This window comes from Podarcis pityusensis, assembly GCF_964106645.2.
Source record: "Podarcis pityusensis genome assembly, chromosome: 13".
NCBI lineage: Eukaryota > Metazoa > Chordata > Lepidosauria > Squamata > Lacertidae > Podarcis > Podarcis pityusensis.
Genome location: NC_138038.1, coordinates 13,417,186 through 13,430,583, shown reverse-complemented (window position 1 = coordinate 13,430,583; position 13,398 = coordinate 13,417,186). Strand labels below are relative to the sequence as shown.

General features: G+C 44.4%; 1 protein-coding gene across 1 annotated transcript in view; it reads right to left on the bottom strand.

Moving 5' to 3' along the window:
• Positions 1-13,398, bottom strand: part of GPATCH8 (G-patch domain containing 8) — an 88,255-nt gene that overhangs the window by 7,156 nt on the left and 67,701 nt on the right. Inside the window, 2 exon segments of the mRNA XM_080976483.1 lie at positions 12,072-12,215; positions 13,066-13,152. Coding sequence (XP_080832609.1) covers positions 12,072-12,215; positions 13,066-13,152 — 231 coding nt within the window.

Genomic DNA, 13,398 nt, shown 5'->3' with positions numbered 1-13,398 from the left:
TGATATAGAGCACATCCTTTCCATGTAGAAGGTCCCAGATGCAGTCCCTGGCATCTCCGGATAAGAGGGCTTGGAAAGATCTCTGCCCAAGACCCTGAACACTCTAAGTAGACAATACTGAGCTAGATAGTTCAGTGGCCTGACTTAATAGCAGACCATATAGTCACAGGGTGGGCTCACTAAAAGTCTCCAAAGAGTAGCCATTTTAGAGTGTAAGCAAGGAAGCATTGAAGCACTTCTGAGAAAGGATTAAGAGAGGAAGAAGATACTATATTTAAGTATACAAGAGCAGTAGGGAGGAACAGTTCTATCTCCCTATACAATCCAGGATGCTTAGAATTGCAGGTTCCTTTTCAGAGGAAAACTGGCGGAAAGGCTTAAGAGCTGAATTTGTTAACCAACCTGGCTGCGAAATCCCAGTGACTGAGCAAAGACTGGGAGCCGGGTGCTCTTGCTACAGCAAGCATTGAAACCCATCTGATTGTGTCTGGTGACACAGCAATTGTTTAAATACTGCAATTGTTTTTAGACTTAGCATATCTCAAATTGTGCTCTTTGCAGCCACAGCTACCCGCCCCCTCCCACACGTATCCATCCACAGCAGAAAGCAGGAAGAAATTAACACAAAGTTTTGCCCCAGCAACTAAATGCATCAGGTGAAGAATACGCCCTTAGAATCGGCTTATATGGACTTGTCCCCAGCCACAATATGGAAGCTGCGGCTTTGGCACAGAACTCTCGAGTTTTTGCCCCTAGCCCAGAGCAGACTTGAGTCTAGCATTACTCCGCTGAAAATGGACACCACTTTGAATGAGATGAGATGATGCAGGGAGGGGAAGTGATGGGTTCTCCAAAACTAGTAAGACATCATTGAATGGGGTTATGGTTTCACCGAACTGAGAGTGAAAGAAGAGGAGCGGAATGCATAGCTACGTTCTCAGACATGCACACAGAAAGACAGAGCTACAGACACTAGTAGGAAAAAAAAACTCACTCTTATGATCTGGCCTCCATAATATGCTTTCATTATATCAGTTGACAATATCATATCATGAGTTGGGGGGGGGGGGAGGTAAAAAAAAAATACATGAGAGCAGAAGAGAGAGAGAAAGAAAAAAAGGGCAACCATTACTAACATCAATGCTCAGAATATCTGCAAGCTTATTCTATTGGATATGGAACTGGTTCACAGCTAAGAAGGCACAGAGGAACAGGACTCTCATCAAGTAGGATAATACTAATAACTTTGTCAGGACAAATAAGCTGGGGTGGGTCACTACATAGTCAAACACTGGTTCTACGAGGCTGCCTTGAGTGGAGGAGAGAAAACACAAAACAAGTAAGCATCCCTGGAATGTGAAAGGAGCAGCATTTATAGCTGGGACATGGAATATGGGGCCCTCCAGATGTTGCTATTAATGGTATTTATGTTAGAGCACAATTCCTATAGTTGCTGGCCATGCGGGCTGGGACTGATGGAGCTTGGTAGTGCAACAACATCTGACAGGCCATAGGTTCCCCAGCCCTGATTTACGGGAAAGGTGAAGCTGGAGAAGCCTTGAGAGAACCAAATGGCTTTCAAGTACTGTACATCTATGAAAGTCTGAAATTTCATAAACCGGATCCCTCCATAAAGAACCATTTCCAAGGTTCTTTGGAAGCATTCATTGAACCAGTTTCATTTTGGAATGAATCCTGCATGAAACACTGGTCTCCTTCAACCCCTTGTATGAACCACTCTTGTAATGTTCAGTTGAAAATGTTCAACATAAGGGTGGTATATAAATAGCATATGCAAAAACCTCTAAATGAGTGAGTATGCAAAAGACCTCTAGATTTACCTTCCCCTGTTGCAGCCACAGGATCCACAGATGGGTCAAATCCTGTTCATGCCCATCTTAAGAATACACACAGCTGGGAAAACCAAGTCTTCACAAGAATGAACAAAAGCACCAGCAGCGTGGGAAGACAGCACCAAAATTCACAGATTCCCCCAGCAGCGGGAAGGCTCTTGCAGCAAGCCCCGTGTGCATGATAGAGCTCTGCTATTAAAGAAAATTATAGCCCACTTTAATGATGGGCCGTAAGGATGCCTCTTGCTTAGCACTTTGACAAGTGTGAGGAACAAAGAGTGCGACAAGTTGGGCTCATCTGTAGCGGTTTGGCATGAGCTGCGATATGATTATAGCGCTCCATTTATTAGACTGGATGACAGGAAAGGTGGGGTTTTTGCTCGTTTGTTTTGTTTTTGCAGAGGCTTGCTTTGTGTTTCGAATTTGCAGGAGCAGAGTACCGTAAGACACAAATTTACATCCCTTGGCATTGTGCACTTTTAATACATGCAAGAGAGTAGTAGAGTTAGCAGAGGCATGCACATTCTCAGTGAACGCCTTGCAATTTGCACCAAGAAAGCCGATTTTAGAAATCTGCATTTATTATGTCCTGCTAATCAGTGAAAAGGGCAGGTACTCAGCCATGGAGGTTCTGCCACCTGATCCCCTGAATTCTGGCTCAGACACCACTGCTTCTGCTGCCAAGGCACCCTGCAGCAGAAACATCTATATTCTTAAATTTTTACATCTGCACTCCACTTTAATCTGGAATTATGCATTTTACTTGCATTCATTAACACAGGTAAAGAATTGCCGCCAGCCATTAAATGTGAGGGAAGTCACCCATGGTGGTTAAAAGCTGTTGCACTTTACAATAATCCACAAATGGAACAGCCATGTGGGCTCTAGCCTGCCCAGTTAGAGGGGCAGGAGGCATGCACATCCACTAATCTGGCATGTTTCTTTGGTCTTCACCACTAGTTTTATTTCCCTTGCTGCCCTCGGCCAATAAAGCAAGATGAGCGCTGCAACCCCAGAGTCGGCCACGACTGGACCTAATGGTCAGGGGTCCCTTTACCTTTAAAAGAAATTGCAGAAAGCAAAACCAACAATAGGCATGCAATAGAAGTACACTTGGAGGCAGGTTGAGTAAGGCATCCAGGTCTTTTTGCTTCAGCTGAATATAAATTGCAATGGCACATTGACAGAGAGAGCTTGTGTTCCCCTTTGCTCTGTTAAGTTCTCCCCAGCTTCCGGTGAAGCATGCAAAGGTAGGGGTGGGCGTCTTCCCTCCCCTTCACAAAATGTCCTGTTCAGGAGACCTCTAAAGTGCTTTAGCAGCAAATGCACAGGAATAGCTGAGTCCCAGTAGAGGGAGTAGAGGACTGCAGGGAGATTTGCCTGCCAATTCAGTCTGCACCTAAGGGCTTTTCTGAGACTTGCCAGATAAGCAAAACAAGCAGACCTAGGGCAAGAGGATTCCTTTCAAGCAGGCCTAATGGCCTGTTTAGCTTGTTAAATTGTTTGTTCGAGGATCAGATCAGAAAATGGAGCTATCATCATCCCCTGGCTCCAGGGAATCTCATGAAGCCGGGAATAACAAATTACAAAAATCATACTTGGCTCTCAATTTTTAAAAAGCTCACTCAATTCCCACAGAAGCCGACCTTCTAGAAAGAAGGGGCAGAGAAAGTAGAAATATGTGTGAGGCACGATTCTCCCAACCTTCAGGGAGTTGGGTGTTGCTGATGTGTAGCGATTCTCTCCCTGCCCCCCAATCCACCACTAAGCTTTCTCTTTCTTAGCATTTTGATGGAATTTAAAAATGGAGTTTTCAGCATCCACTTTATAAGTGATTTGTAATGTTTTCTACTATCTTCTTTTTAATGCTTTTGTGTTTCACTCTTTAGTCTTGTTATTTATTGCTATATTCATGGTTTTCTTTTACAGTGGACGCTCAGGTTGTGAATGTGATCTGTGCGGGACGCACGTCCTCAACCCACTGCCTCCGCAACCCGCAGCGGCGCACCTGCGCGGGTTGCGATTTGGTGCATCTGCGCATGCGCAAAGCGCAATTTAGCGCTTCTGCGCATGCACGACTGCTGAAACCCAGAAGTAACCCGTTCTGGTACTTCTGGGTTTCGGTGGTCTGCAACTAAAAAAAAAAAAAAAGGCAACCTGAAGGGTCTATACCCCGAGGTATGACTGTATAAGCTACCTGGGGGGGGGGGGGATTAAGTGTGGTAATTACTGTATAAACAATTTGCTGCCTGAAACTAAGAGAAAGGACTGCTTTTGCAAACTCCCAAGAGCAGTGAATGCGCTCTCTCTCTCTCTCTCTCTCTCTCTCACACACACACACACACACACACAGAGCTTAAAAATATGGTGCGCCAAGGCTGCTCAGGACAAAGCTTTGCAGATGTAACCATAGCTGTTAATTTGGATGTCTAGGCTGCGGCAGCATGCAAGCTTGCTGAAGAGGAAGCTCCACTGAACTCAGGAGGACATGCTGTTGAGTAAAGAAGCATAGATTCAGGCAGTAAATGGGCAGACAGAGATTTGCTGGCAAGCAAAGGGGCCTGCTGGACCCATTAGACAAAGACACAAGTGACATGCAAAGCATACTGTGCTGCCTTTTCTTCCCCTGCAGAGCAAGCCAGAGGCTTAGCAGTGAATGCTCTCTGCAGCCAAGACGGGAGTTTGCTTTTCATCCCCATCCCAGATTTTCGTGAACTGGGCAGACACATCTCTCCCCCCCCCCCCCCCGATTTGCTGAAGTAGAGGAAGAGCCACTTCACACGCCATTTATGGCTCCTGTTTGCCTCAGCCCATGCAGATGCCAAACTGAGCTCCTCAAAGCCATACATATCCAACTGGTCGTTGCAAGAGCTTTTTAGAGAAACTTCACAACCATGTCAGCTGCTGTGCGCTCTTAAAACCATAATGTGTTTTCTGGAGGTTTAATTAAACTAAGAGACCATGTGCTTTATAGGAAACCAAACAAATGAAAAAGTATTTTTAACTTCTGCTTGGTAAAAACTGTAAAATGGCTTAGTTTGCACACAAAAGGAAAGTCATTTACTTGGGTACTTGGACTACTAGTCTACGTACACTTACTGTCGAATAAACCCTACTGAGCTCAGAGCTACTAAATTTCAAATAAACCTGGATTTATTATGCATCTCAATACAACTCACAAACCATTTAAGGTGTAATCCTATTTCTGCCGAAGGAAAACCCACTAAAATTATGGTAAGATTGGGCTTTGGAACTAACCTCAGGACAATGATTATCCAGGAAGTTTAGCCACAATTTGCAGAAACCTGATTTCATATGTTTAATGCAGAAGATAACACCCAAATTAATAACACATGCTCTCATTCTGATTAAACTGGTATCTGCTTTGAAAATGTTGAGTTCTGCCAGAGTTGGCTGGCAGAAAACAGTAGGATGACTGCTGGACCCAAGCTGAAATTGTGAAACCCTGACGGTAGCTAGCTCATTATTAACCACAAGTGAGTTATCTGAAGTCATCTGAAGAAGTATGCATGCACTCAGAAGCTTTTACCAAAAACAAACTTAGTTGGTCTCTAAGGTGCTACCAGACATTTTTTAAAATTTTTAAAAATATATTTCCACAAGTCAGTTGTGCGTCTCAAGTGAAATATAGGGCGCTCCTACACATTAGGAAGCAGAGTCCTTAAATAGTTGTCTCATTTATACCCAAACTTCCTCCAAGGTATGCAAGTTCCCTCATCTGCTCTTCACAACAGCCCACTAATATAAGGCATGCAAACTAGGGAGTTTCATTGCTAAGTAGGCATTATAAACTTCGTTCTACACATTATCTAGCAGCATCAACAGCCTGGCTCCCACTAAGCACTGTGCATCACATGTCGGGTAAGCCGGGGGGGGGGGCACCACCTCATCCCTCTTGGCACATTTGGCTAAAGATCACGCCCCGCCCCACCCTGCTCGCCCTCAATACTGGCACAAAGGGACTACAGATAATCTTTAGCTTCTCAACAGTGACCAAAGCAGCCTTGGCATTTCTTCACAGAATCTTCCCAATTGTTTGATCCAGCAATGTTGTTGACATTCCCTGCCTCGTGCAGTGGCCTCAGCATATTTGAAGGCTGACATGATGCATGCTGAGATGCATTTCTTCCTCCTTCTTACTCGAGGGAGTTCCATGGTTTGGCTCTGTATGTGGGAGTGCCTGGCGGAGAATGCCTAAGTCACATGAATGCACACACTTGTTGTGATGTGAGCACAGAATCGGAAAGCCTGCGGATGAAGGGGCTCTTTCAGAGGTCGGCTGGCTTCCATTTCCTTCCTCTGGCAGTGCTGCTCTTTGTGGGCAATGCATTGCGTGGGCACTTAAGCAATTTCTGAATCAATTGCTGTAAGAAGTGACCCCGAACAACACCAAAGGTGACACCGGGTAGCATTTTATGTCTAGGGAAGAGCTATCAAAGCAACAGAGGAGCAAAACCACGAACACAAAATGTGTTGGAGGTGTCAAGAGTTCTGCTCAAAAGCAAGCCTGTATGCGCAGCCATATGATGCGGGGGACAACTTCCACTTGCAAAAATATTTCTGCTCATTATAGCATGCTAGCAAGGACGATCTGGCCCACAAAATCTAATGGAGCATTGGAAACAAGTGGAATGCAGTTTCTAATCTTCTCAGACTGCTCTGCTTTCAAGTTTAGGGTGTTATTTGAGGACTAGAGAGGAAAATGTGGGGAAGCTACATTCCCATCTTTGCTCTCTTACTGAGCCTTGTTTCAAATGTAAGTGAGAATCAGAGCCTGCAGACACTTGACAAGAAATTCTCCTACAATAAAAGCTAAAGGTAAAGGGACCCCTGACCATTAGGTCCAGTCGTGACCGACTCTGGGGTTGTGGCACTCATCTCACTTTACTGGCCGAGGGAGCCGGCGTACAGCTTCTGGGTCATGTGGCCAGCATGACTAAGCCACTTCTGGCGAACCAGAGCAGCGCACGGTAACGCTGTTTACCTTCCCGCCGGAGTGGTACCTATTTGCACTTTGACATGCTTTCAAACTGCTAGGTTGGCAGGAGCAGGGACCGAGCAACGGGAGCTCACCCCATCGTGGGGATTCGAACCGCCGACCTTCTGATCAGCAAGTCCTAGGCTCTGTGGTTTAACCCACAGTGCCACCCGCGTCCCTTAAAAAGCTAAAGGTAGCTACTGTATTATGTATTATGAAACCTGACCCCCATGCTAACACACAAAACTTTGATGACCGAGCAAATATATGTGCTTTATTTTTTTATAATAAACTTCATTTGATTAATAAACAAACCTGTTTCAGCAGGTTTAAAGCAGCATAAGGTTTCAGGGCCAGCTACGAGGTCTGCAATTCACCTATTGCTGGTCTGACACAATACATAAGGCTCAGTCTCAATGTAGAGTGATCCTGCCGAGAAAGGTGCTGAGGACTAAACTGATGAAAAGTTATTTGTTTTGTTCTCTGCTGCTGAAATGTGTGTCTGTTGATGCTTAGGCAGAGATCATCTAAAAGGTTGAGATCGGTGCTTGAATCATAGAGCAGAACAGGCCTGGCTTTCGTAGCATGTTTTAAGAAGACTACAGTGGAGCCACAATTTGGTTAAAATTGTAGGGAGTAGGAGGTGGGACCTTTGCATTAAATTAAGGGCCTCTATACCTTCTCCTCCTCACTGTTCCCATTTGAACACTGATTTGGAGTGACACTGAGCCCTTGGTTCGTGACTGATTTAGTTTCCCTAATATGAATCAGTCACCCAAATGTACTGAGGGAGAAATTAGAAACCTTTACGGCACCAACAGAGCAGCAATAATTGTCATGCAATTTGTAAAAACCCTTGGCACCAAGAAAATATCAAAGGGCAACATTCAGTAGTGATAGCAGTGAGGTCTGATGGTGAACTGAAGGAACTAGAAGCAAAGTGGGTGGACTGAGATATGAAAGCAAGCAAACTACATGGTGTTGTGGAGAAGGAGGAGGATTCTGGCATGGGAGGCTACCCAAAACTTACAGGAATGAATGAAGGTGTTGACAGTCCAGAACTGGTACCAAGCCAGCATCCCTTTTTGGTACTGTAGAGTCCTCTTATCAATATGGTTTAAAAATGGGTGAATGAAAGATTCTTTGAGCAGGATTGCTCCTATTTCCTTCCCACACACCCCACTCCCTCGAGCAAGAGGTCTGGATGCTCTGGACACTGACCTGAATGAGTAAAATGAAGCAGTTTCTTTTCCCGGTGGTAACATGCAGTGTTTTCCCATTATAGGGGTGCGACACAGAAAGAGGAACCCCAGTCGCTACTCAACTTTCTGCTCAACTTCAGATCATTCTTACAGTCCCCAGCACCCAGGACTCTCCTAAAACTGTCCTATGCTCCTCCAAAAGGAAGGATCCCACAGCTTGAGTTAATTTTAAATAACAGCAATTCAGTGGCCAATAAGTAGGTGCAAAGTGTAGTTCTTTTTATGCCCCATTATTTTGAGAGACCACAGGAAAAAATGCACCACAATCTGGTTCCCAGCTGTCACCATGAGAACAGCAAACTGGGACCAGGTGGTTCCAATACACAATCCTCATCACTAGAGGGTCCTGTCTTTAACCACCTTTTACCACAGTCATTCCTTTCTTTAAACTTCAAATAAAGAAAATTCCAAGGTCTCCTTGGGCAGCTTGTACTAGTGCTGAACAGCTCAAATAGCTGAAGATGCCATTCCTGAAGTTTAATTCCTTCCTGAAGAGTAACAACCATGTCTTCTCTACCTGGTCATGACTTTTCGGGGGGGGGTGACAGTGACATGGATAACGATGCCACGTTTAGGGGAAGGAACACTATCAGTGAAGGAGCAATGAAGTAGGGTGGTGTGGATTCAAGAGACATGGGAAGAATAGTGGGGTGGGAATGAAGAGGAAAGCTGAGGGTGAAAATTCAAATGAGCTGGCAGGAATGCAGTTAGAGCAAGTAAATTGACAATTTTTCGAAAGCCCTGATCTAATAAAATTTATTCTAAAGAAAGAATCTCAAGAGCCACAGGGGACTAGGGAAGGAAAAGCAGCTAAGGGAAGTAGAAGGAGGAAATACATCAAGAGGGAAGCTTTCTAACATGTTATAAGCTTCCCCAATCAAGGTATATTAATGTAGATTCCTTTCCTTTTTTCTTTTTTTAAGTGTTGTTGTGAAGGCAAGCTAGCAAGCCACATAGGACCAACATCTAAATTGCCTGTGCCTGATTTATTTCAAACACAAGGTCAGCTTAACTCACTAATAACCAAAGTCATTTCTTCATGTTCCAAGAGCAGATTTGCTCAGGTGCTCGACTTGGCTTCCTTGACAGATTCATCAACAATGAATCCCAAAGTTAAGTGTGTATATATAAGTGACCATGCATTCCTTCCACAGGCGAAGGTGAAGCTAAGAGGTTGTTGGCTGACATCCACCGCTGAAGTGGACTACCTGCAGGGTCATGAAAAAAAGGTTCTGCTGCAGCAGATCTCCAACTGAACGCTGGTGAAATGCTGCAGTTCAAATTAAATCTTGGCACAGATCATGGTGGGGGGAGAGGGGGAGGATGCACATGGCTGGAGGAAGAGATGAAAAATGTAAGCCATGAGCAACTTAGAGATGGAGTGAAATAACAAATCCTCTCACTGACCTGAATTTACCTTTTGACCCAGCATGCTTTGGAACCGATCTTCAGCTCAGCTAACTAAAGGACAAGTGAAGCTGCTTCTCTCTATTTCAGGGGTGGGGACTGGATCAGGCAGGAGGGCCAAATCAGTAGCTTCCATCTTCCTCACAGTCCACGTCTGACTAGTGGGTTGAGTCACCCACTTGCCGATCAACTGACATCACTATTATATTAGGTGACTTCAATTCACAAGGGCCTTCAGAAACTCATTTCAAAGCATGATCTTGAGCCAATGATTTGAAAGGGGCTTTGAAAGGCACCACTGATTAGCCCCTTTTGGCTGAGCCAGGTATTTCCCTGCTCCACACCTGACGTTTTATATGACATCAGGTGAATGACAGGTACAGCCTCGCAATCCTCATTAAGCCTGTGGGCTTGAGGTTTCTCATCCCTGCTCTATTTTAAGAAAGGTGTGAAGCAAAAATGCCTTGAAGCACAAATGCTTTCCTTCTTGAACTGTGAAAAAAAGCAAAAGGTAGACACTGAGTTTCCTGATTTCCAGACACAATCTCCCTAATGAACAGCCCCTAGTTGGAACACTTTCTGGTGCTCTAAAGATTAGGCTTATATTAGCATACATAACCACCATGATCTCATTTTTTTAATGGTTATGCTCTGTACTCCTAAGCTTCAAGAATTCTGATACAACTCAAAGTGTGCTTTCAGCAGTTAGCATATTTGTTGGCAAAATAGGTTTACAATCTCATTTCCTGTTTTCTTTTCATTGTGACATCTGTATAATTTTGCCCCAGATGACTTGAGGGGCTTCTCTCTCACTCCACAAGAGAAGGGTAATGCTGCCACCAGGACCAATATGGGGTGATTAAGCAGGACTGTGTCCTACTCTCACTTTACAAGGTTTCTTAGCTGTTTCCTCCAATGCTCATCTATTCCCAAGAACTATTTTTTTTTTTAAAAAATCTAAATTTTCAAACCTGAAGCACCCATTTTATGAATATTATCCCCCTCCTTTATTGAAACTCAAAGCAGCTAACAGAAGTTAAAGCCTACGCAAAATCAATATTGAATTAAAGCTATAACACTTCAAAACCACAGAAAACAACAAAACAATAAAAGCAACGAGGTCAGATTGATTGAAGTATCACCCCACCCCCAAAGCCTGTTTTGGGACCTGATTATATTGACATAAGTAGGGGTTGCCAACCTTTTTGGGCCCATGTGAGAGAGTGTTGTGAGCACCACCCTGCCACCTCTCCATCCCTTTCCCTGTGCTAGACAAAACAGAAAGAGCATGTGGGTCTCTACTATTCCAGGGTGTCCGGGTAAATATGAGATCTAACAGAATTAAAAACAGATCCACTTGAGTATGTCTGATTTTACACAGTGTCCCCTTAAACCCCACTAAATTAAAGCTTCCACCAGTAGCAAACTGCACCGTAGCAAACTGCACAGTAAAAAGAACTGAATGTATGATTTTCATAGTTAAGTCAATGGAGGCAGGTATGACCTGCAATTTGATGATTGTTGGGGGAAGAGGAAACATGAAGAAAACATGCAATTCTAAGAAGACCAATTTTTCTGAATCTGACACAGGCATGAGTGAATCCCTGCACATGCCTTCTCTCGCACAAATTTATTCTCCCCCCCTCATCCACCCCCCTTGGCACCACACCTTATCTTTCCTTGCACCTCTGTTTTCTTCCTCCTTTCCCTTCTAACATCTCTGTTGCTCTGCTCTCTGCTGCTCAAATGCCAAACTCAACTTTGGAAAACACAAGGCGTTGAAAGAGGAAATAGGAAAGACTCTCAGAGGCCTCATGGGCACCAGGTCAAGCTCTCAAGGGTGTCAGTGATCTCATGGGCCTCATGTTGATAATCCTAGCCTTAGAACATGAATGCTTCTGAGCATGCCCAGAATTCAGATCACTCCACAAAGTGAGATCACAGTCTTCCACAGTCTCACATTTAGGTTTACACAGGTCAGAGGAGCTTCAAAGGAAACTTGAGCCCCTTGACCTGCTTTTTACACTTTATATCTACTGCAAAAATCAGGCAAACATGATTTAAAAGACCTGGCCAGTAAATGAGGATCATTCTGCCCATTACAGTTTGCCAAAAATATCAAAATGACACTAATGATCTAATGACCTTTCTTTCTATTGTGTAATGTTGTCCATTCTACATTATCAAAAGCTTCCAACTGTTTACCTCCTACATTAGATGTGAAAGCCTTCGAGCCTGACATCTATAACTATATCAATTTCCATAACTCTAAATCCTGCCCCCTCACACACTTTAAGCTATAACCTACTACCAAAGTCCAAAACAGGTGCTGCCTTAATTTCCTTCCAAGCCAGGACAAAAAATTAACACTTGATGCTAGGATTAAGTTCAGCTGCAATCATTCACTAAACCATGGGGCATCAAGGCAGACTGTGGGGAAGATGACGGCAAAGCAGACAACAGAAAATAAAGTCACTGTATGGATAAAACTACTGCCTCTCCCCACAGGAAGATGATCAAACCACATAAGACAATAGGCTGCCCATTTACCTGTTTGTGAGCGTGGTCATAGGAATTGATGTGGTTGTCAAACTCTTGATGCTTCTGATACTGCTTATCACAGAGCTCACAGTAAAAATTTGCTCGAAGGTCCTCAAGGGCCTTGGCAATCGCCTTTTCTTTGTCCACATAATCCTGTAACAGCAGACAGAGTCTATTACACTTTGTTTAACTAGCGCAGCAACAACAAAATGGTCAGGAAAGGTCTAGAAAGCATTAAAAAGGCCTACTGGCAACAGTCTATTTAGCCGCTACTTTTCAACTCACTGCTTAGGCTATACAGTAGTACTTCTGGTTACGTAACCCTCTGGATGCGCAAACTTTGGGATGCGAAAGCAGCAAACCCAGAAGTATTTTACAGGGTTTTGCTGCGTGTGCATGCACAGAAGCGGTCCTCAGGTTGCGGAAACCTCTGGATCAGACCGGACTTCCGGAACGGATCCCGTCCGCAACCGGAGGTACCACTGTACTGGTTTTTTAAGCCGCTAGTTGCCATAGGAATGCAGAATCCAAGAGGCCTCTACCACTGGCCAGGCACAAAGGGTCCCTGAGGCTACACCTCCTGCTACCAGGAAAGATCATCATGGCAAGGGGGAGACCAACCCGGCCCCATTTATCGGCCAGAGAAGGAGCAGCTGCAGGGAGTTTGTTCCCTTCCCAAGTACAGGAAAATGTGTCAGTTACCTGCGTCTGAAGAACTGAAGGGAAGCACAGGCTCTGGCCTCTGCCATCAGCCATGTGATCTAGGGCCACTAGAAGGCTTCCCAGAAGGAATTGGCTATTAAGTTTAATAGTTGAAACTGGGTGGACCTGAAACGCATTCTGCTAGTACAGTGCCTTTGGAAGAATTCCAGCAACCAGTCAATGGTCCACTAATGGATCTTGTCCCTTGACTGGTTTATAAAGTTCATGTCTTGTGCATGTGTGACCAAATGAATCTGCACAAAGACGTTTCATCCACAGCAGAGGGAATTCAATTGGGTACCTTGTACTTCTGTCTCAGTTCTTCGGTGTCTTCCTTCTCCACTTCCAAGACCCGCCTCCGTTCTGTGGCGTCTTCGGCATAATCAAGCTAATCAACAAAAGCAGAGAGAGATCAGTCAGCCATGCATGCACAGTGAGCATTACCCAACCAGAGAAAACGTCACATGTAGCAAACATGCAACTGATTCCTCTCCAATGTGAGTCTGCTCGTCCCCACAGTGAGAACAAAATACAAAACAATTAGCTAATTCTTTCCATGCTGGCGAACCCCCAGTAGGGACACCAGATGCTAAGTAATAGATTTTTGTTTCAAGGAAATTAGTTTTATTTATTT